Source organism: Garra rufa, chromosome 25 (genome assembly GCF_049309525.1).
Source record: "Garra rufa chromosome 25, GarRuf1.0, whole genome shotgun sequence".
NCBI classification, from domain to species: Eukaryota; Metazoa; Chordata; class Actinopteri; order Cypriniformes; family Cyprinidae; genus Garra; species Garra rufa.
In genome coordinates, this window is record NC_133385.1 from 28,274,482 (window position 1) to 28,295,304 (window position 20,823).

The 20,823-nt window shown below is 35.2% G+C and overlaps 2 protein-coding genes across 2 annotated transcripts; one reads left to right on the forward strand and one right to left on the reverse strand.

Annotated features, from left to right (window-relative positions):
- Positions 1-990: 990 nt before the first annotated feature.
- On the forward strand, positions 991-5,914 carry LOC141301689 (cysteine-rich motor neuron 1 protein). Its single transcript, XM_073831879.1, has 4 exons — positions 991-1,780; positions 3,517-3,604; positions 3,683-3,881; positions 5,557-5,914. Exons 1-4 carry the CDS (start codon positions 1,435-1,437, stop codon positions 5,632-5,634), a joined length of 711 nt encoding a protein of 236 aa, XP_073687980.1. The 5' UTR covers positions 991-1,434; the 3' UTR covers positions 5,635-5,914.
- A 611-nt stretch (positions 5,915-6,525) lies between these two features.
- parp16 (poly (ADP-ribose) polymerase family, member 16) lies at positions 6,526-18,137 on the reverse strand. The gene is made up of 7 exons (XM_073831878.1): positions 18,029-18,137; positions 16,059-16,255; positions 15,834-15,971; positions 11,078-11,290; positions 10,673-10,844; positions 9,731-9,875; positions 6,526-7,268 (listed from the first exon to the last, which is right to left on the reverse strand). The coding sequence occupies exons 2-7, from the start codon at positions 16,245-16,247 to the stop codon at positions 7,133-7,135; spliced, it is 993 nt and encodes a 330-aa protein (XP_073687979.1). The 5' UTR covers positions 16,248-16,255; positions 18,029-18,137; the 3' UTR covers positions 6,526-7,132.
- Positions 18,138-20,823: the final 2,686 nt, after the last annotated feature.

Sequence of the window (20,823 nt, forward strand, 5' to 3'; positions counted from 1 at the left end):
AAGAAAAACTGTTCACGCAGACTTAGACAAGTTGAGCGTTTGAGGTTAAAAAGTATATAAATTGTCAATATGTTTCAAAAATGACGATCATTTTGCTAGATAAGACCCTACTTTCTCTTCTGGGATTGTTCAGAGCCATTTGAAGCTGCATTTTAGACGTTCAAGCTTGGGGGCACCATTGACATCCATTATATAGAGATAACTGCCGAACTTTTTTTCGTGAAGAAACAAATTCTGATCGACTGAAGAAAGAAAGTAACAAACATCTTGGATGACAAGGGGATGAGTAAACTATCTGTACATTTTTGTTCTCGAAGTGAACTTCAAACAGCATAATATCTCGTTATTACAAGACAAAAGTGTCCTACCATAATCTCTTTAATGTGACTTTCTGAGTAGAAATAAGATAACTAGCCAAAAAAAAAAAAAAACACACTTTGGAAGCAAAACAACTATTACAAAGACAAATATTTTGAGGTCAACATCAATTAAAATTCTGTTATTAATTACTCACCCTCATGTCATTCCAAACCTGTAATGCTGATGATACACTGGGCAACTTTTTGAGCAATGTTGCCGTCAACGGGTGATACAGGGCCCACAACTGATCTAAATTATCCAGATAGAAATGTGTTAGCCATTCTTAATGGGAAAGTGCCCAAGCAACATTGCTCAAAAAAAGTTGCCCGATAAAATTGCTCAAAAAGTTGCCCTTATATATTCAATAATGTCTTTACTTCTGTGTCAGTCTTGGACATGCGTTCAGGAGAGTACCACCTTGTTTATTAGCAGAGGAAGACTCTCTGATTTCACCAGAGAGGATGACTTGCAATTTTATGCCAAGCCTTACTTATTTGAACCAGAATATACATTAGATGAACTAAGAGAGATGTATTTTAAATTAATTTAACAAGAAAAACTATTTTAATAGAACATTTTATCATCTAATATGTATCTACAGTAGACATTTATTAAGGATAAAGCGGTCAAGGATATGACCTTTGAGACTGTTTGAAGAACCGTTCTGTCCTGAAAAGTGTAAGCCAGATGGAAAGCGGCGTTTTATTGCGTTCCAGCTTATGAAAACGTTGCACAGATAACCTGCCAATGTCCTAATCTTGTCTTTGTTGCTCCTGGGTGATTATCTCAATCACACCGTGAATTACACCCCCTGCTATTGGTCATGTGATCTGTGCACAAAGGGTCCAGTCTTCTTTCCCTTGTCCAACTTATTGGTTTTCAGACAGAAAAAAACAACAACAGCGCGATTGTAAAGATAAGACTTGAGGATAATTCACTGCAAATCCAGACTCAACAAACGTAACACTTCATCATCCATTGGTTGTGAAGAAGGGAGGAGGTTTGTTGGTGTGTAGTTGAATGTGAGGACCGTTATATAAAAGGCGAGCCATTTCAGTGACATTAAGTCCAACAATGAGTCCATACGTCTTCTTGATCTCTGTGATTTTGTGGCTAGTAATGGCTGTGGAGATCTCCACCTTGGAAAGCCAGCAGATCCTCCAAGCCCTGCATTGTCCGCCCTGCGAGCGCATCCATTGTTCGCCTCGTCGAGCGCTGAAGCTCCAGTGTCAGGGTGGAATCACCACTGGGATTTGCGGGTGTTGTCCAGCTTGTGCCAAACTTGCGGGAGAAAGTTGTGGAGGCACCTGGGACTACCTGGGGAAGTGCGACGAAGGGCTGGTTTGCATTTACCCAGAAGAAAAAGATGTAAACCCAGATGAAAAAGCAGAGGCAGGACACAAGGGAACCTGCAAATCAGGTAGCACTGAAGCTGGAGATACCAAGTTAATTCGTCTAAGTCTATGTTTTTAGAAATAAAGGTTCTTCATTGGCTTCTCTAGTTTTGTTAAGAACTTGATATAGAAAAGTTGATTCTTAACTTAAGGGCTCTCATAGATATCAGAGAATACCAGGTCTGAAAAGTCATGGAAATTAGTAATATTTAAAAATAAATCAATCATATTTCTGTAGTACATTTCAAATTTTGTACTAGACCTTTTTGTGGGATCCCTGTGAATTATACAAGAGCAAATATAATAATTCAACGAGGGTTTCCAAACTGGAGTACAACGGAGAGCCGAGAGAAAAAAAATAAATAAAAAAATTTAGAGAGAAATAAAATAAATACAATTTGAAATTAAAAGTTATGAATGATAATTTAACATTACCTCTTTTTAATCAATATTTTTACATTAAAATTTAGTATTGAAATTATAGTATTTTCTTGTATTGATAGCCATAGTTCTGCACAAAAAGAAAAATGGAAAAAATGTAGGAGATTTATGGAGATAATTTTTTTTATTACTTTTTTTTATGTTACCAACAGCAACAAAAAATTCCATATTTTACTAATGTCATTGCAAAAATAAAATTTTTGTAAATTTTATATATATATATATATATATATATATATATATATATATATATATATATATATGTATATATTTGAATTTAATAAGAAATATTTTATTATTGTGCTATACATCTACAAAGTTTCATATATTTTTATTTTTTAATATTTTACTAATTTCATTGGAAAAAAATATTTTTGTAATACACACACATTTGAATTTAATTAGAAATATTTTTTTACATCTACAAAAAATTTCAAATTTGACAAATTTAATTGGAATTATATACATATGTGTGTGTGTGTATTTTTTATTTATTTTTATTTAATCAGAAACATTTTTTATTTTGCTATACATCCACAGAAAGTTTTGTATTTTCATTGACAAATTTCATTGGATTTTTTTTTTGTAATATATATATATATATATATATATATATATATACACACTCATACATGCTTTTAAATTTTCACTTTTTTTCATCTTTTAATTTTTCACTTTTCATTCGAATTTTTTAAACCAATTTTTACATCTACATCTTTTTAAATCTACAAAAAGTTTCATATTGTACTAATTTCCTTGGGTTACAATATAATGACAAGATAAAAATATTTATAAAAAATGTATAATTTCATTTTGGAAACATGTCTTGTAATATTAGTATTATCACCCTTAAAATTTGTTCTCACAATATAAATCACTCTTTATGCATAAAAATATTTAGCTGCATTTATATTTTAGGAACAGTGTTTGGTATTCTTTGTATCAAATATGAAAACCCCTGTGGTACAATCTTCTCAAGCAGAGTGTGAGTTTATGGATTAACTTTTACGTTCATGTTCACACTCCTGAAAATGGCACCATCAAGGTTAATATAATTTATGAACTGTGAAAAGAGATACGGCAGTCAAGGATTCCTTTGATCTCGGAGCACTTTCCCATAAAAACAACGCTTTGATTGTTCTTATCTAGACGGTGATGAAATCCACAACCTTTCCTGAAAAACTGCATCCGTATAGTAACGGGATTCCATCGACTTTATAGTCTGTTTTTGTCTTTGATCTGCAGAACAATATTTTACAATATATTTTATTATTTGTCACTTCTTGCAAGGCTTTATTGTTAATTTTGGATTTCCAAACAGTGCTGGAGGTTCTCAAAGCTGACACTTGCAGACCTGAGTGCACATGGGAGTTCTGCAAGGCAAATCCCAATGAGATATGCTCAGCCAGGTAACTTCTTTTTATAGTCTTGATTTTTGATTCATCTGTTTTCCAGTGTTTCTAATGTAAAAGCTTTTCCCGCTACAGGTCTGTATTGCTGGAAAGGCGTGAGTGTGGAGGTCACTGCCAGCACACAACCTGCTCCAGCTGCCTGGTTCTCAGACCTCCATCTTGTCCTCAGTCCTGTTCCCCAACAGACCACGTGTGTCTGCATCGCTTCGGCAGGTGTGTGCGCGGACACCTGATCGAACAAAAACACCCACCCGTCTGCCACCAGAACCTACAGGTGAATTTGATTCCAGAGTTACGCATTATCATTTTACGATAGTTTTAGTGCAACGAAAAAATCTAAGACTACGAGATTAAAGTCATAATATTTCGAAAATAAAGTCGAAATATTACAAGAATTAAGTCAAAATTACAAGTATAATGTCTAAATTTTTCAAGAATAAAGCCTATATTACGCATGCAAATGGCCTGGATTGAGAGCACCTGGAGAAGTTGCCAGGCCACTGGAATGAAATGAGAAAGAGTCCATTTTAAGGACTCGCAGAAACAGTTTAATATCAAGATTATGATTATTTATTAACACAATGAACAGATAAACTTTTTATCTTAACATCAGCTCACACCCCCAATAGACATTCCTACCCTTTTTAATTTTAACTTCACTTTCGTAATATTTCAACTTCTTTTTTCAAAACATTAACATTTCATTCTTGTAATTTCAACTTTTTTCTTCTCAAAACATTTACACTTTCTTCTCGTAGTATTCCGACTTTATTCTCGAAACATTCCGACTTTATTCTCGAAACATCCCGTCTTTATTCTCGAAACATCCCGACTATCTTTAATCTTAACATCAGCTCACACCCCCAATAGACATTCCTATCCTTTTTAATTCCGACTTTGTTCTCGGAACATCTGACTTTATTTTCGAAACATTCCGACTTTATTCTCGAAACATCCCGACTTTATTCTCAAAACATCCCGACTTTATTCTCAAAACATCCCGACTTTATTCTCAAAACATCCCGACTTTATTCTCGAAACATTCCGACTTTATTCTCGAAACATTCCGACTTTATTCTCGAAACATTCTGACTATCTTTAATCTTAACATCAGCTCACACCCCCAATAGACATTCCTATCCTTTTTAATTCCGACTTTGTTCTCGGAACATCTGACTTTATTCTCAAAACATTCCGACTTTATTCTCAAAACATTCCGACTATCTTTAATCTTAACATCAGCTCACACCCCCAATAGACATTCCTATCCTTTTTAATTCCGACTTTATTCTCGAAACATTCCGACTTTATTCTCAAAACATTCCGACTATCTTTTATCTTAACATCAGCTCACACCCCCAATAAACATTCCTATTCTTTTTAATTTCGACTTCTTTTTTTACTTTGTTCTCGGAACATTCCGACTTTGTTCTCGGAACATTCCGACTTTGTTCTCGGAACATTACGACTTTTAACTTGGAACATTTCGACTTTATTCTTGAAACATTCCGACTTTATTCACGACACATTCAACTTTATTCACGAAACATTCCGACTTTTTTTCTCATAGTATTTTGACTTTAATCTTGAAATATTACAACTTTATTCTCATCATCTTAGATTTTTTTTTTTTTTTTTTTTTTAACGTGGCACTAAAACACAGTTGTATCACTCTTTTTTTTATGTAATTCTGAAATATATCTCTGCTGATTTCTATGTTGGTTACAATCCGGTTTCTTTTAACGAAAACAAAATGCTTTGACTTTTAAATTCACAGAAATTTGAAGCTTAAATTAAATATTTCATTTATGTATAAAAATGATGAATCAAATAAATTTTCTGTATTTTTAATGTAATTTTTGTATTTCATTTTATCTATTTTTGTATTTCATTTTTATAACATTTTATTAAATTTATTATTAAATATTATTTCAATATTCTTTTAACAGAATAACTCTGAGGGATTCTTTGTGTGTCTGGCTCCTTCCTGTCCAACTGCAGCTAAGCAAACTGATTCCACATCTTAAAAGGAATCCAAATAATGTAATCCAGTGATAAAATGTAGCATAAAAGGCAGCTCGATTTATTAACGCATTTCATTACTATTTAAAAAATAAATTCTGTGAAATTACTTGCATTATTGTTGTACAGCTTTTGAGAAATACAACCTTTTGTCATTAAAACATGCTAAAACCATGTTAAAATTGCATTTGCAATAGTATTTTTGTCAGTCATTTCAGTTTTTTTAAACAATGTGTTCTAATAATTGTATGTGCAAATGTTAAACGAATAAAACTTTTTCAGAAAGCTCTTTCTTTTTTCTTTTTTTTGTTGCATATATTAAATGAACTAATAAGGTCAGGCTGACACCTTCAGAAAAAAGTGGCACTATAAACACGCTCCCACTCCTGTCTGGCCTGTTACTGAATAACAATGCGTTTATGAGCCTGCAATTAGACGTCCATCCAAAGCCCAGATCCATAATAGATCAACCTGTTCACAATTCATTTGATGTCTGTCTCATATAAAGCTGCAAAAAAAAAAAGTAAATGGTTAATTCTGGTAAATGCGTTGGCATTGAATACTGTTTATAACATGCTTCCATGTTCTCAGCCTGAAGAACAACAAAGAAAAGTGATAAATTAGTAATTTAGTAACTTATTTTGTGCATGAAAAGTGATTTTTTTATGGCTATCACTAGCAAAAAAAATTTTTTAAGTCATCAGAGCTAATCTATGGTGCACACAAATGAGTCTGCGCCTCTTAAGATGAAAAACACACCGCTTTTGTTATCAGTAGTATATTACTGCTTTTGTTTTCCACTGATAAAACAATGGCCAGACAAAATGTTCAGCACGCCAAGAGCTATAAACTACAACAGCCGTCAAATATTACACTCCGTGCCTTTGCAAACACACTGTAACTTTGTCCCATTTATTTATTTATTTAAAATATTTCACGGATCCTCTGGATTATTCAAATTAGAGACATTTATGCAATATCAAGACTACAGTTTTAATGATACTGACCACCACAGCATGGGTCTTCTGCATAGTTGACTTAATCTAGACATAGTCTAAGAACATGTGAACTTGCCCGAAAACTGAAAATATATCTCAATATAAAAGCACACAGACCTCCCCACATGATTATTTTTAATATAAGCAGCAATTATGCCAATGTCTATAGGTTCGAAAGGCAGGTAAAGACAGCGCTTTGTCTTGATCATTTGGTAACTAATGTAGTGAACCCATCATTCAAACAGGCTACATGCTAACATGTAACAATCTTGGTGCTCAGTTGCATCTGCTCATGAGCAAAACAAACATTTTTGCTCATACTGCAGATTTGCCTCTGACAGACGCACAGTGTTTATGCAAATCTATGTAATGTAAAAATCAAGGAATGTCATGTTGAGCTGAAGAAGATCGTTCCTGAGTCTATTTTTTCCCTCTTTCGTGATAGTCTTTGTGTGTAGAAGGCACTTTGGATGTGAGCGTTTACATGTGATGTGTGTGGTCTGGGTCACCGGAACATTCTGTGCCAGAACGACTGAAAAGCGGACGAGTTGAAGGCACCGATGAATATGAGGAGAAGGAGATACAGGCCCATCATGATAGCAAAATGGTGTCTGACGAGCCACGACGTCCCTTGAGCGCGTCTGGAATCAAAACAGAGTGTCACTTTATACAGCAAATTAGCGAACATGAAAATTCTGTCATCGTTGAAAGGAATATTTCACCTAAAAATTTTAATTTGCTTAATATTTGTTCATCCTCAGGCCATGCAAGATGTAGATGCGTTTGTTTCTTCAGATTTGGACTGGAGAAATATTGCATTACGTCACTTGCTCACCAATGGATCCTCTGCAGTGAATGGGTGCCGTCAGAATTAGAGTCCAAACAGCTGATAAGAACATCACAGTAATCCACAAGTAATCCACACCACTCCAGTCCATCAGTTAGCATCTTCTGAAGTGAAAAGCTGCATATCTGCAATTTCCGTCATGAAAGCGTTTAACATAAAAATGTTGCTTCCCACCAAAATAGGAGTCCATGATCCATAATAACGCTTTCTACAGAGAAAAAGTCTAGTCTCCTAACCTGAGACGTTTTAGCCAGAAGCAGGTTTGAAATTAAAAAACATGTTTATGATGGATTTGTTTCTTACAAACTGGCAGTTTTTGGCTTCACAAGATGTTAATTGATGGACTGGAGTGGTGTGGATTACTTGTGGATTATTGTGATGTTTTTATCAGCTGTTTGGATTCTCATTCTGACGGCACCCATTCACTGCAGAGGATCCATTGGTGAGCAAGTGATGCAATGCTACATGTCTTCAAATCTGTTCAGATGAAGAAACAAACTCATCTACATCTTGGATAACCTAAGGGTGATTAAATGTTAGGCAAAAATGTTTTTTGAGGAAAATATTTCAGGATTTCCCTCCATATAATGGACTTCTATGGTGCCCGCGAGGTTGAACTTTCCAATTGCAGTTTCAATGCAGCCTCAGGTGAGAAAGAAGGGTTTTATCTAGCGAAATGATCTGTAATTTTCTTGAAAAATTATAATTTATATATTTTTAACCTCACATGCTCGTCTTAGCTCTGTGTGAACAAGACAGTTAGGGTATGTCGAAAAACTCCCATCTCATTTTCTTCTCCAACTTTAAAATCATCTTGCATCGCTGTTTTACCTTTTTGTAAAGAGCGTTTGACCTCCTTTGCATGTTCACTTTGTAAACAGTGGGTCAGTACTTCTGCAGCGATGTAGCACGATTTTTCGACTTACCCTAACTGTCTTGAACTGGAATACACAGAGTTGACACAAAGTCAGACAAGACGAGCATCTGAGATTAAAAAGTATAGCTTGTCAACTTGTTTAGAAAATGACAGATTTTTTCACTAGATAAGACACTTCTTCCTCAGCTCGGATCGTTCAGAGTCCTTTGAAGCTGCATTTAAACTCAACTCGGGGCACCATGGAAGTTCACTATATGGAGAGAAATCCTGAAATGTTTTCCTGAAAAAACAATTTCTTATCGACTGAAGAAAGAAAAACCATGAACATCTTGGATGACAAGGGGGTGGGTAAATTATCTGTACATTTTTGTTCAGAAAGTGAACTTCTCCTTTAATGACAACTAGGTTTATCAAGCTTCAAAATGATGCTAAAGCAACATAAAAATATCATAAAAGTAGCCCTTTTTACCAATATGCTATATTAGTCTATGTTATGTAAGTGTTTGGAAGTCATATGATGGCTTTGTGTGAGAAACAGATGAAAGTTTAAGTTGTTATTCTTGAAAATCTTGATATCTGCCCACGATTCTTTCTTTCAAGTCAGATCTTTTCAGTGAATCAGTTAATACAGTTCACATTACCAGTCTAAATGTATTGTTCACAAAAACCCATTGAATATAAAGATTGGTTGTGAATAAGTTCAAGGGATAGTTGACACAAAAATGAAAATTCTGTCATTAATTACTCACCCTCATGTCGTTCCAAACTGGTAAGACTTTGTTTATCTTCAGAACACAAATTAAGATATTTTTGATAAAATCTGAGAGCTTTCTGACCCTGCATAGACCAGATCAATCTTTTGATCTTGACATTTTTGTTTTCTTTGCACACAAAAGGTATTCTCGTAGCTTCATAAAATTACGGTTAAACCACTGATGTCACATGGACTATTTTACTACATTTCTGGGCCATGAACCCGTTAGTTGTGTAGCTTTCTATGCAGGGTCAGAAAGATTTCATCATAAATCTTAATTTGTGTTCTGAAGATGAACAAAGGTCTTACAGGTTTGGAATGACATGAGGGTGAGTATTAATGACAGAATTTTCATTTTTGGTTGAACTATCCCTTTTAATTTTGGTCATCACATAAAGCTATGGACACTTTTTATAGTTTTAGTCTCTAATTCATTGTAACTATATGGAAACCTGTGAGTTATACATTACACAAAAGGTCTCCATTTGTGTTCCACAGGAAATAGAATAATGACAAAAAATTATTTTGAGTAACTAACTGTTTCTAAGAACTACGTATTATGAATTTGAACTGCAACAATTGACAATTTGGGTAAATAAGGACTTAAGCGTAACTCTGGACTCACCGTGATCGGTAGCGTCTCTGAGAATACACCAGCAGATATTTCACTCTCAGAAGCTCATTGTTGGTCACCACAAAGTATTTCTCAGGAACCTCACCACCTTCACTGTTCCTGGCCCTCAGACGCTTGCGGTCAATGCTCTCGGAGTCTAAAACACACAGAATAAGTGAAAGTGAAAGTGACGTATTGTCAAGTATGGTGACCCATACTCGAAATTGGCCCTCTGCATTTAACCCATCCAAGTGCACACACACAGCAGAGAGGCGTGAACAAACACACTGTGAACACACACCGGAGCAGTGGGCAGCCATTGTCTCATTTGTTTTAAAAAGTTGTTTTCATTGCCTACAGGGCAACATTTTACCCCACACACCTCTCTATACTACAAAATACAGTAGTATTCCATCACAAACACATGTTATTAGTAGTGTTATTTTAACATGGGAATGGCTCACACAAATTAGATTTTTAAAACACATCAACAGCTTTTTTTGAAAGACATTAATACTTTCACTAAGCAAGGATGCATTTAACTGATTAAGTGACAGTAAAGACATTTATAATGTTACAAAAGATAAAAATAAATGCTGCTTAACTTTCTATTCATTCAATAATCCTGAAAAAAAAAGTAGCATGGTTTCCACCAAAATATTAAGCAGCACAACTGTTTCCAACTCATTAAGAATAATAAGTGTTTCTTGAACAGCAAATCAGCATATTAGAATGATCTCTGAAGGATCATGTGACACTGAAGACTGGAGTAATGATGGTGAAATTTAGCTTTGCATCACAGGAATAAATTACATTTTAAAATGTATTCAAATTGCAAAAAGTTATTTTAAATTGTAATAATATTTCACAATATTACAGTTTTAACTGTATTTTTGATTAAATAAATGCACCATGGGTGGGCATAAGATACTTCCCAGACTTTTGCCACATTACCTTTCTTCTTCACCTGACACTTCACATCAGGATGATCGATGATTTCGCACAAGGCAACGCAGCTGATCAAAGGCCCGAGAACGCTTTCCCTCCATCCATTACCATGGGGACTGTAAAGGATGGCCATGCTGAGGTCACTGGTCAGGTATGTGCCCTCCCCAAACAGTGAGGTCTGAAACATCAAACCATGACCAAATATAACTCTGAATTACAGTGTAACGCTGAATCATTGAACAGATAACACTGTAGTTATAATTATCATCTTCACACATCATCTAAACATAAACTGATAAGGGAGAGTCAAACACACTTATTTGCGGCCCTCTATAATAATCAAAAAGCCTGTCTGGGCAGCATCCAAGCCAGGTTTAATGAGCATCATCCACCAGCACAGCATGTCCTGACCTTATTGAGATGGCAGTGTAATCCGTTGTGTATGATGGAGTGGAAGTTCTCCAGTCTGCTGCCGTGGAATGCATAGATGAGCTCGCGTCCAGCCCTCAGTCGTTCGAACTTGGAGTTGAGCAAATCACAGTACTGCAGTTCAAAGAGGAAGTCTGGAGCCGGAACCGGAGCTGAAACGCCCTCGCTTTGAGTCAGCTGGCTGAGTCTGGCAAACTGATGGAGGGAGATTGAATATACATGAGCTAAGAGACATTCAAAACTAAATATACTTGCATTGTGTGTTGTCTGAATGACTAGTCCAGAATACCAAAAACAAATGATTTAATGAATCAGTCAAACCATGTTATCCCATTCCTTAACGAATTCCTGACTTTAATGAACTGGTTCTTTTTAGGGTGTGTTTACATTTGTCGCGTTTTGTTTGATTAAAACGAACTCTGGCGCGATTGCTCTGTTAGTGCGGTTCATTTGAGTAAGCGTGAACACTGCCATCCGAAACCTTATGTGCTTCTAATGAAATATTAACGCAACACAGACCAAATACTTCTAAATGAACCAAAAACAGGAAGGAATGACAAGATGCAACGCTATGCTAGATGATTTCACGAAGGGAACAAGCGGTGTATCCAAAACGAAATGAGCAGAAGGCAAATGTGGAGGGAAAAGGAGGGAAATGCTTTTTATGAGCTCTTTGTGAGTTTGCAGGTCCGATCAGCAAGATTCAGTGAATGTGTACGTTGATCTTATACACCCGCAGTACCGCTTTAAGTCGAACGAGCCTTTTCCTTTTGTTTGGAGTGTTCGGTGAGTTCTGTCATGAAATATATACGTTATTCAACCCAACCAATCAGGTTGTGAATGTATCACTATGCCTTTAGGTTCTGTATTTTTAGGTTTGCTGTCAAAAATGCCAGTGTGAATGCTAAGCAGTCCAAGACCAAATGCATCATTTTCCTTTTTGGTCCAAACCGAATGAACCATACTACAAGTGTGAACACATTCTTAGTGAACCAGAAACATAGAGTGCATCCGGAATGGATCTGTCCCCATACAAATTATCATTTTATTCTAGACAGTTCTTTTAGTGAATCACAAGCATAAAGTGTGAACTGTGTAATCCAAACTAATGACTCTTTAATAGTATAATTCTTAAAATTATTTGAATGATTTAATTTTTTTAATGAATCAAATCATACAATACAACCAGTGTAGTCTGTCTCATGACTCGGTTTTTATTAGTGAAATAGAAACAAAGGGCGCTACCATTGTTGCTCCATACTCAATCAAATGATTCTTATGGACCAGTTCTTTTTAGTGAATCAAAACCAAACAGCATTACCAGTGCAGACTGAACTAAAGACTCCTATGAACTGGTTCTTTTTATTGAATCAAAACCATAAAGCGTCACCAGTGCAAGCCGAACTAAGGACTCTTGATACACTCATAAGAATCATTCTAGTACATCAAAACCATATAGAGCATCACCAGTGCAGCCCAAACTCAAGACTCGTACAAACCGGTTCTTTCAGTGAATCACAACCATAGCAGGGCTTGACATTAAGCTTTGACATGTGCTTGTCCTTCGCACAAGTAAATCAGACATTCACTTGTCCAAGTAAAAAATGTACTTGTCTGAGGCAAAAAAGAGCCTTTTTTGCAGTAAATCAATCTATTCTGAAGCAATAGTCTCATCGCTGTTCTATAAGGTCTTACTTTAATCTGAATATTTGTTATATTTGGTTTAAATTTATTTCTAGGACATTTTTTACCTTAATTTCCTAACCTTACTAAACGTGTGTCATCATTTACATTAAATTCTGAAATTTTAGCAATACATTTAATTAGAATAACTAGACTCTGTATGGTTACCACTCAGATTAAATCAGTATCAACAAACTCCATCTTTCCACTGCACAGGAAAAACCCAGACTGCATCGAAAATGCTATTTAAATGCATTTACTCAGGCTGTTTATTGAAGATAAGAGGTTCCAAAAAATGCATTTACACAGTAAAATTGCAAATACATAAATAATGTTATAAGATTAAAGGTCCCATATTGTACACACTTCTGGAGGTTTATTTTAGTTGTTGATGTCCTTGAGAATATATATTTGCGGTATAAGTGCCAAAATCCATCTCAATATATTTTTACAGCTCCTTTTTTAGGAGCTCTGTCAAAAACAGGTCGATTTTGGTCCATCTAATTAATATTCATGAGCCTCTCTTCTGATTGGCCTGTTGTTTTCTGAGTGACGCACAGCCAGGCCAATCACAGGTAACTACGGTCATGTATCGTTGTAGCTGAACCCAGAGCCATAGAGAGAGCCTAGCCTGCTGATACTCAACAGGATATTTCAGAATGATCATTAATGTTTTTTCTTTTTCAAACACCGAATGCAGTAAGCTACATAACTGTTGCTTTAGTAAAGCCTCTTTCACAATGCGCGCTGATTCTGGAAAATTACGGGAACGAGCGCTGTGTGAACAAAAGCCAGAACCATAAAGGCAGTGTTGTAGTGATGATGCACGTTACCCTGCGACTCTTCACGACAAAAAAAATACGTGCAAAGTGGAATGAAGCGGCGATCGGGCAGAGCCAGCTCCGCACTATCAGCGCTGAAGCACAGTTTGTTCAGCTTAGTTTCAGTTTAGTGAAACGTACGCGTCGCATTACATCTCACATCCAAACGTCACATGTCTTTATGGGTTGTGTGTAAAGCACGCACAGATTCTGGTTAACAACTGTGAATGAACCAAATCAAACAACTCCGGAACAAATCATGGGAAACATTATCCGTGTATTTACCGCAATCGCTGTGTGAAAGAGGCTGAAGTTGACTGCCACTGGTCTCTTATATTAACGTTGTTCTGAAGCCTGTGCAATGATGTAGTTTCGACATCTATCGACTGAACAGGGTTTTCTAGATTAGTTTCCGTGTTGTTGTTGCTTAGCAATGTTATGGACTCGATATTGTCTGGGTTTGACAAAAGGAGGGTGGGACGTGATTGGTGCTGGGGTGGTGACTGAAGGCGGTGACTGAGTAGATCGGACTTCACATCTTTGCGGAAGTCACAGCGGCTCGTGAAAATGAACAGCTACTATAAGCAGGCTGTGTGCAGTTTACTGTGGATTGACTGTTTTGAAACTCTTAAGGTAGTTACATAGCCCCTAGACCTCAGTTATCATGAAAAAAGCCAGGAAATTTTGATTTTGACAATATGGGACCTTTAATGCTGTACTTTATTTAACATATAAATCTAAAATGTTGAAAAAATGCAATACTTATAAATATGAAACCTAACCAGCAATAGGTGGCAGTAGTCACTGCCTTAATGAGCGAGTCACGGATTCAACCACGGATCAACCATAGACCAGTTCGTTCACTGACTCACCCGATTCATTAAATTAAATGCTAAATCATTCAGTATTGAAACACCGCTGTGTGTTTCTCAGATTTGCGACTGTTCTGCTGTGTCTTTGCTTATAACCATTTCGTTAACAAAAACGGTCAGTGATGTGTCTAAAATGTAAGTCAGTTAATATTAACTACTAGTTTACTACATAGAACTACTGTTGTATAAAATCAATGTCACGTTTGCAATCGTAATGGTGCTATATTTATCTTTTTTTTCTATCGCAGTGTGTTTGTTTCTTTGTGTATGCTGTTGCGCCTATTAGTTTTCAAATTTCCGTGATTCAGAAAGGCTGCACGAGCTTGATATTTGACACTGTCCGCTTTCAGTAACCGTTTACACTGTAAGTAATACAATCAGAATCATTCTCACCAAAGTTTCGGTGCTACGCTAGTTATTGTATGTTATTGATGTTTTAATCAGGTTACTTGTCTGGTCGGACAAGTAAAATTCTCCTTCACTTGCCTATTCACAAAATCCACTTGTCCCGGACAAGCGTTAATGTCGAGCCCTGCATAGTAATTGCACTAAAGACTCTTATGAACGGCTTCTTTTTAGTGAATCAAAACCATACAGGATAACCAGTGCAGACCGAACTAAAGACTCTTTTGAACCGGTGCTTTTTAGAGAATCATAAACACAGAGTGCAAACAGTGATGCTCTATCCCTAAACAAATGATTCTTATGAGCTGGTCCTTTTTAGTGAATCATAAACATAAAGTGCTTTAAGTGTTGATCCATGCACAAACAATTGATTCTTTTGAGCTGTAGTTCACACAAATGATACAAATGATTCTTATGAGTCAGTTCTTTTTAGTGAATCACAAACATACCGGTTCTTTTTATTTGTTTATCCACCCGGAGCTGCTTTCGTGTACATTAATGAGCGCAAGCTAGATTAAAGTGATTCTTACATTTTAAATATGGATATTTTTCCGACAAAAATGCCTTGATTCGCTACAGGAGGCCTTTATTCACCCAGCGGAGCCGTGTGAGGCACTTTTTATTATGAATGGATGAACTTTATTGGACTTGTTTTAAACTGATGAAGAGAAACACAGACCTATGCCGTTCTAAAGATTAGAAGTGTGAGGATAATTTTTAATATAACTCCGATTGCGTTTGTCTGAAAGGATGCCTGGAGGATGAGTAAATAATGGGCTAATTTTCATTTTTGGGTGAACTATTCCTTTGATTTTGTTCTTGAATTAGAAACACAGAGCAGAATCAGTGTTGCTTCATCCCTCAAAGAATGATTCTTATGAACTGGTTACTTTCAGTGAATCTTAAACAGACTCTTATGAATCGATTTTTTTTAATCTATGTGAAGTTTGGCGATACCTCCTCTTTCTGCAGGGTCTTCACAGCGAAACTTTTTGAGGAGAGAACCCAGTGTACAAGAGCCAGATGATGATCTCCATCACCATGTCCCAGACGCACCAGATCTCTCACGTTTGGCAAAGTATCCACATCCTTTTGCTGTGAGGAACACAGTAGAATCAAAACTATAAAATATGTTTTGGAAGTCCAACAACATGACGTACTCAATTTCTGCAAATGTCTTACCAGCTCCTCAAAGTCCTTGATCTCTCCTCTAAGGTAGCGAGGAGGGAAGGGCCTGAGAGCTGAATCGCGTTTGTAGCTCTGGACAGCGGCAACAAAGAGGCTGCAGCGCAGATCCGCTGCTACAGGGTCTCGATGCAGACAGGAGCAAACCAGCTCTCTGACCGCAGCTGTTGGGAGAGGTGGCTGCATTCCCAACACTAAAATACACAGATATATCACAATAACAGAAAATAAGAAATGATTTTCATTAATGCAAAACATGTAGACTGTGAATCTAGTAGCATGAAAAAAAAAAAAGTTGAATTTATAAAAATAGCCCTGTTCAAAAGTTTACATCCCCTTGATTCTTAATACTGAGTTGATCCTGAATGATCCACAGCTGTGTTTTTTTGTTAGTGATAGTTGTTCATGAGTCCCTTGTTTGTCCTAAACAGTTAACTGCCTGCTGTTCTTCAGAAAAATCCGTCAGATCCCACAAATTCTTTGGTTTTTCAGCATTTTTGTGTGTTTGAACCCTTTCCAACAAAGAGTGTATCTTTTTATAGTGAGGACAACTGAGGGACTCATATGCAACTCTTACAGAAGGTTCAAACACTCAAGTTTGGAAATTCGTTATATTTACATTTTATATTTTTACTCTATATACTATTTAATAATTATATTTACAGTATGTAGTAAAATTACAACATTAATATAATCATTTAATATTTATATTATTTAATAACTATAATAAAGACAATATATATATATTTGTAAATTCATTATATTTTTACTTTATATTTTCTCTATATATTAACACTTATATTTATATTATGTAGTATAATTACAATATTATAATTATTATTTTATATTTACATTATACAATAAAATAATACAATTTATATGTATATTTGTAAATCCATTACATTTTCACTTTATATGTTTACTTTACATGCTATTTAATAATTATGATAATAATAAGTGTTTTTTATTCATCACAAACATGTATATGGTAAGAGAAATGACTTAAGTATAAATAAATGAATAAATACATAAATAAATTAACAAATAAATGTAGAAATACATAAAAAAGTAGAATACATAAATGAATAAATAAATAATGAAATGCTGAAATAAATCTAATGCAGATATGCATAAATAAATGAATAAATAATTTACTAATTATGTCAAGTGTCATTTTAATTGTATTTTTGTACCATTTGTGTTATACTACATTTATTTATGCATTTCTACATTTATTTTAACACATATGCATATACAACAGATGTAGTGTCAAAAAAAATAAAAATACACAATTTTATATTTATATTACATAGTGTAATGACAATAAAAACATAATAATTATATTCGATATTATATTTGTAAATGATATTTTTTATTTTACATTTTTGCAATTTATATATTTAACAATTATATTATATTTTAAATTTTATTTTTACTCATAAATAATTATAATATATAACTATATGTACAATTATAAAAAATATAAAAATAATATATTAAAGTATATAATTTACAATTAAAAACGAATGCATAACTAAGAATGTTAACATTTCGTTTTTAGTAAACGTCGACGCATGATTTTAGTAGATGTACGTAAATTTATGTCAAACTTGTTTTCAGTAAGACTAATAGCTTAGCCTGCACATTAACTGCTACAAAGTTAATATCATCTAGCGAAAACCAAACCCATAACATAAACTTATTTATCAATTGCCCTAAGACGTTTAATACTCGAATATGTTAACTTACTGTTTTAATGCAACAGTTCGTTAAATAGTTAGTTCAGCACAGCTGTGTTTGTTTACATGTTAAGCATGTTAGCTGCTTAGCTTAACTTCTGTCTCATTATTAGCGAAACTCATTCAAGCTTCAACGCACAAACGATTTAAACGCAAAGTACACATCACCCTACTTGTAATTACATTATAAAATAGCAATAACATTTGTCATACATTTATGTATTTTACCTTATGTGCCTGAAGCTCAGGCATCTGACAGCCACCGGAAGCTAAACGTGTCCAGGTGCTGCTGCGCAGGCGCCTGATTCCACCAACAGAGGGCAGGCAGTTGCCACCCCAGTAGATCCTACCCTGAAACATAGTGCATTCTTAGACATTAAAAGACATGCAGCGTCCCAATTCGCCTTCTTATACTATGCACTAAAAGTATGTACTCTTTTTGTGAAGAAAAAGTACATACTTTTGAGTATGTAGCAGAATAGTAGGCAAGCTTTGGGACATAATACTTCGTCATAACTGCTTCTTTAACGGACCCTCTGTTGCTTAGTTACCTGAATCCTGTCACTGTTTAAACTGCCCTGTCAATCAACACAGTTAATATTTATATACATTTTGTTTAATTTAATTTCCTACTGTACTAGAGAGAAATGAAGAGGCACTTTCTTTCACGAGTCTTTCATGCCGAGAACTCTGCTCTTGTGTTTGCATATTTTATGCATTAAACGTTAATGACCAAACCTATCATTATAAAAGTTCATAATGTTGCTGCACATGAAATATAACACGGATAACATTAAAAAAATATTTTTTTTATCAGGTTACACATTTGCTGCGTCCCAATTCGCATACTATCCGTCCTAAATAGTATTCGAAAATAGAATTAGTATGTCCCAAATCGTAGTACGTTTAAAAAAGTATTCCAAAGATTCCCGGATGGTCTACTACTTAACTTCGGAATTCGAAGTGCGGATCAATGCACACTCTAACGGCTAATATTGCCCAGAACACATTGCGCGGTAAACGAGGATTCGATTAGAACTACAAACACGCATAAAAAGTGTTAAAAAACTACAAACATGGAGGATATGCGCGACCAACGGACAGGTAGAGAAAGGGGTTTGAGTGATAAATAATCAGTGTGTAACCTGATAAAAAATATTTTTAAATGTTATCCGCGTTATATTTCATGTGCAGCAACATTATGAACTTTTATAATGATAGGTTTGGTCGTTAACGTTTAAATGCATAATTATGCAAACACAAGAGCAAAGTTCTCAGCATGAAAGACTCATGAAGGAACGTGCCTCTTCATTTCTCTCTAATATGGTAGGAAATTAAATTACATGAAATGTAGATAGTGTTAACTGTGATGATTGACAGGGCAGTTTAAACAGTGACAGGATTAAGGTAACTAAGCAACAGAGCGTCCGTTAAAGACGCAGTTATGAGGAAGTAGTATGTCCCAAAGCTTGCCTACTATTCTGCTACATACTCAAAAGTATGTACTTTTTCTTCACAAAAAGAGTACATACTTTCAGGGCGTAGTATAAGTAGGCGAATTGGGACGCAGCAAGAGATTATTTATCACCCCTTTCTTTACCTGTCCGTTGGTCGCGCATATCCGCCATGTTTGTAGTTTTTTAACACTTTTTATGCGTGTTTGTAGTTCTAATCGAATCCTCGTTCACCGCGCAATGTGTTGTGGGCAATATTAGCCGTTAGAGTGTGCATTGATCCGGATCCGCACTTTTCCCCACAATTCTGAAGTTAAGTAGTAGACCATCCGGGAATCTTTGGAATACTTTTTTAATCATACTACGATTTGGGACATAATAATTCTATTTTCGAATACTATTTAGGACGGATAGTATGCGAATTGGGACGCAGCAACAGTCTTTGAAATAAAAATATGCTGTTTTAAGCCACATGGCCTTATGTTTTTACCTCATGATTTTAATAAAAACTTTCAGATAAGGTTCCAGCTCTCTTGGATAGTTTCTGATTCTCACAGCATGTGTAAAACAGTCTAAATCATTAACTTTTAATTTCACACTCATCAGCAATAAATGTATTATCTAGAAAAACCTGTGAAAATTTGAATTTTAAAGGATGTTTATGTCGGTTTTGGAATAGTGATTTTTTACTTTGAGGGAACAGGAAGTGTTTTATATATTTGTTGTTATTTCTCACTTTTGAGAATGAATTGAGTTGAATGGAGTTGTCACAGTGCGCTGTTGTTAAACTTGTGCTGCTTCAGTTTCCACATCTGTGTTTACATCTGCTGCTGCTGGTGAGTTGATGATAAACTTACTTTTCTAACGTTTTCATATTGCAGAATTTGCTTCATTTGCATATCAGTTATTTTAATGGTTAATTGTGCTTCCGTATGAACCGAATTAGAGCCAAATTACGTTTATTATTGCTATGTAGATTTGTTTCCATGACACCCGATGAGGCAAAGCTGGCACTACTGCGATTTGTGCTTTTATAAATATTTTCAAATCACTTTACTTCAAACCAAACTGTGTTGTTTATAATCTTATGGCTTGATCAATTGAAATCGAGAATGTAACTTAAACATGTTTGCATGATGATAGAGACAAGGTGGCGCTCAGCATCTTTCCATTAATATTACACAGCAAACAAACACAAAATGTATGTATTTATTTATGTATTCAGTATATTTACTTACCAAGTTGCACATTTTAATTCTTTTCCTGTAGGATCTTTCAGAAATGTTGCTTCAGACTCAGGGGTGTGCTGCTGAACACTATGTAAATGATTCAGTCACTGCTGAGGATTACATTGAGCAATTACTTCCGTCAGAGCGCAGGTTAGTGCTGTAGGAGAAAAGTATTTTACTACAGCTGTGCTTTTCAATCCTGAGAGAGCTTCATGAATTGAACCTAGTGTGTCAGACAAGAAACACATACAACAGGACTCGACCAGAACTGAAAACACTGCACTAAAGGATGGAAAACTGCTATTCACAAGTTTGCCTGTCCATCCTGTCCTGATGGATA